This window comes from Cynara cardunculus (assembly GCF_001531365.2).
Source record: "Cynara cardunculus var. scolymus isolate 2C chromosome LG 4, CcrdV1, whole genome shotgun sequence".
NCBI classification, from domain to species: domain Eukaryota; kingdom Viridiplantae; phylum Streptophyta; class Magnoliopsida; order Asterales; family Asteraceae; genus Cynara; species Cynara cardunculus.
Genome location: NC_037531.1, coordinates 16,285,656 through 16,288,675, shown reverse-complemented (window position 1 = coordinate 16,288,675; position 3,020 = coordinate 16,285,656). Strand labels below are relative to the sequence as shown.

The 3,020-nt window shown below is 33.8% G+C and overlaps 1 protein-coding gene across 1 annotated transcript in view; it reads left to right on the top strand.

Annotated features, from left to right (window-relative positions):
* The first annotated feature begins 1,059 nt into the window (after positions 1–1,059).
* LOC112510932 (UDP-glycosyltransferase 85C1-like) overlaps positions 1,060–3,020 on the top strand; it is a 7,845-nt gene continuing 5,884 nt past the window's right edge. Inside the window, exon 1 of the mRNA XM_025116284.1 lies at positions 1,060–1,276. Coding sequence (XP_024972052.1) covers positions 1,060–1,276 — 217 coding nt within the window. The remainder of the gene's footprint in view (positions 1,277–3,020) is intronic.

Here is a 3,020-nt window from a genome sequence, read left to right as displayed (position 1 = left end):
TAAATTAAATTATAATAAAAAATTAAATTAAAAAATTACATAAATAATGAAAAATTTTAAATAGTTAATTTGATACGATAAAGTTTTATCAATTTTTATGATATCTTTAAATTTATATTTTATTCAAAAATAAAAACATCATCGTTTTTTCAAAATCACATAAGACCATACTATAACATCGACTGAAATAAAGAATAAAATGAAATATTAAATCAAGATATATCTCGTTATATTATACAAATACCCTGCAAATTATTGCTTTAAACCATGTTTTGGAGACTCTGACTCCTAAAATTGAAGAGTTAAAGCTTAGGGCATATTATATATTTGGTCACTTAAAACCTCGCAAAAGCCGATAGTAATGTCCCAACAATATTTTCGATGCCACCGATGAACATCTCATATTCCAAAATCAATTAATAACCTTAATTATTCTCTATTAATTAATTAATTAATTAATTAATTTCACATTAAATAAATTAAACCATTTTTAAACATCAAAATCTTCTACGTAGTATGTAACTCGACCCGTTCCCATCAATGTTCTCGATGCAAATGGTTTTGATGTTCTTGATATAAACGATTTTCGGTTCAAAAATCTTACTGATGTTTTTGATACAGTGGTTTTTTTTGCTTTTTAAGCAATTTGTACTATGTTTTTTTAGAAGGGTGTCCTAAGCTATGTCCAGACTAATATTACCTGACAAATTGTGACTGCAAGAGATCAATCATATGATAAACTCAATGACCATAATTGTTGTGTACGTCTGGAATCGAATCCTGGACAGATGTGATATTCTATCATATCCCCAATATCTCAACCACTGCATCACAACCCTTATAGTGGTTGAGATACTGGGGATCTTGAACCCCTTGGCTCATTTAGAAATCCAATGAAATGTAAGAAGTTGGACCTCATATAAACGATCAATATGAGTGTTTTCCCGATTAGAAAAGACCCGATTATTACGATGATTCCAGATCAAGTAAAGAGTCGTCCATATTACCGTCTTCTAAATAAACCGTCGTAAATTTGGGATAGCAAGAGAACTCGCACACATGACCAAGTCTTCAAGCGAAGTTGGCGACGAAAAATTCAAGCCCCACCAACAGAAAATCTTGAAATGGGCAGATAATGGGCAGTTGATGAAGCAATGTTCAATGGTTTTGCTCTCACTTCCACAACACGGACAAAACAAAGAACCCGAGAAAAGGAATACCGTGCCTCTCCATGTTCTTAACCATTCTAAGAAACTTACTCCGTACTCCCGACATTGTTAACGGCAAAAATACCAAAAAAAATATCAAATTAAGGGATTGTTTGGTTCAGATAGGGAATGAACTTGAACCCCTTCCTTAATCTCAGCCATTGAGTTAGTTCTGAATTACCTCTTCACATGTGATTCGTAAGGATTGGTGTGGAGCCAATCAAAGTCACCAGTAATAAAAACAAATTAATCACGTAGATTTGACGTCATAGAAGTAACTGGAGGTAAATTAACAGGTAGAAGGAATGGCTACTGTATAACGTCCAAGGCCGTTCCTTAGCATGTTAAATGTGAGATTTTGAACAGGACCTTCAAAATTTTGAGGCTAATTTTACGTATGTTTAGAGCATTTTCATCAATCCATGTAAAGTTATAGTCCAAATTGTTAATTGTTTAGGTTTAGATACAAATTATTAAGGATTAACGTCTTTTTGTGCTTAACATATATGTTTGTTGTTATCTCTTATACAATAGCATCAAAAGTTCTGGATGTAACAAGGTCTCCAAAAAAGTTGGAACAATCCCTGATGAAGTCCCAAAGATGTACCTAAGAATTTTTGCACGTGATGAATTACATTGACTAAGAAATGAAGATATGAATATTTTTTTTAAGTCATTGCTCAGTTGGGTAGTTTCACAGTTTTTGTATCTGAGCGGTGTCTTGTGTTCGAGTCTTTTATTCAAAAACATAATAAATCTAGAATTTAAAGCTAATATAACATATCTAAAATTAAAAATTAAAAATTAAAAATTAAGCACATGACTAAAAAGGGACTCAAAAACCACAAGGGTGATGTCTGATTGGTTTGAGTTTGACTCCAAATGTCAAAAGTACCCGGAGGTCCCAGGTTCAAATCCAAGGAGGAATAAAAATCCCCTTGTGGCCACAGAGGTTCAATGCGGTGACTCCGGGCTATCTGCAAAGCAGGTGGTTGTCCTGGGATTAGTCGGCTCGCCTACCTGATTGGATATCCGGGTTAATGAAAAAAAAGACTCAAACCTACACATAGTATGGGAAAAAAACCTTGTTAACCAATTATACCAAGGAAAATTTGTGTTTTTATTGTAGTTTCAAAATATATACAGTTGCACACAAAATGATACATTAACGCCTTTCACGACCTAAAATTCTTTAAACCACGACAAAGGAATAAAATGGTAGTCCATACCACTGTATCCACTAGTGTGGGTCCACCCCTATCGAGGCCCCTCCTTACACGTCAACGTCAAACATCCTCTCTATTTATTAAATGCACCTCTATTTATTAGATTTCTTTTAACATATATTTTTTTATTAACCTGGATATCCAACCCGCTATGCGATCCGACTAATCTCAGGGTGACCATCTGTTTTGCAGATGGCATGAAGTCATCGCATTTGAACATTCGTGGCCACAATGGGGTTTTTATTTATCATTGGATTTGAACTTGGGACCTCCTGATACTTTTGATCTTTGGAGTCAAGCTCAAACCAATCAGGCACCACCCTTATAGTTTTCTTTTAACATACATTAACTTCAACACCTACGGTATACATTTTTCAATACATGATATATTTTAATTTGATTCTTACATAAACAAAGGTTATGCAACACTCAAAATAAGTTTTGATATATTTTTTTATTAACCTGGATATCCAACTCACTATGCGAGTTATTCGGAGTGATCGTATTTGAACCTCCGTGGCCACAATGAAATTTTTATTCCTCCTTAGGTTCGAACTAGAGACATTTAGACGGTTTTAACCTTTGA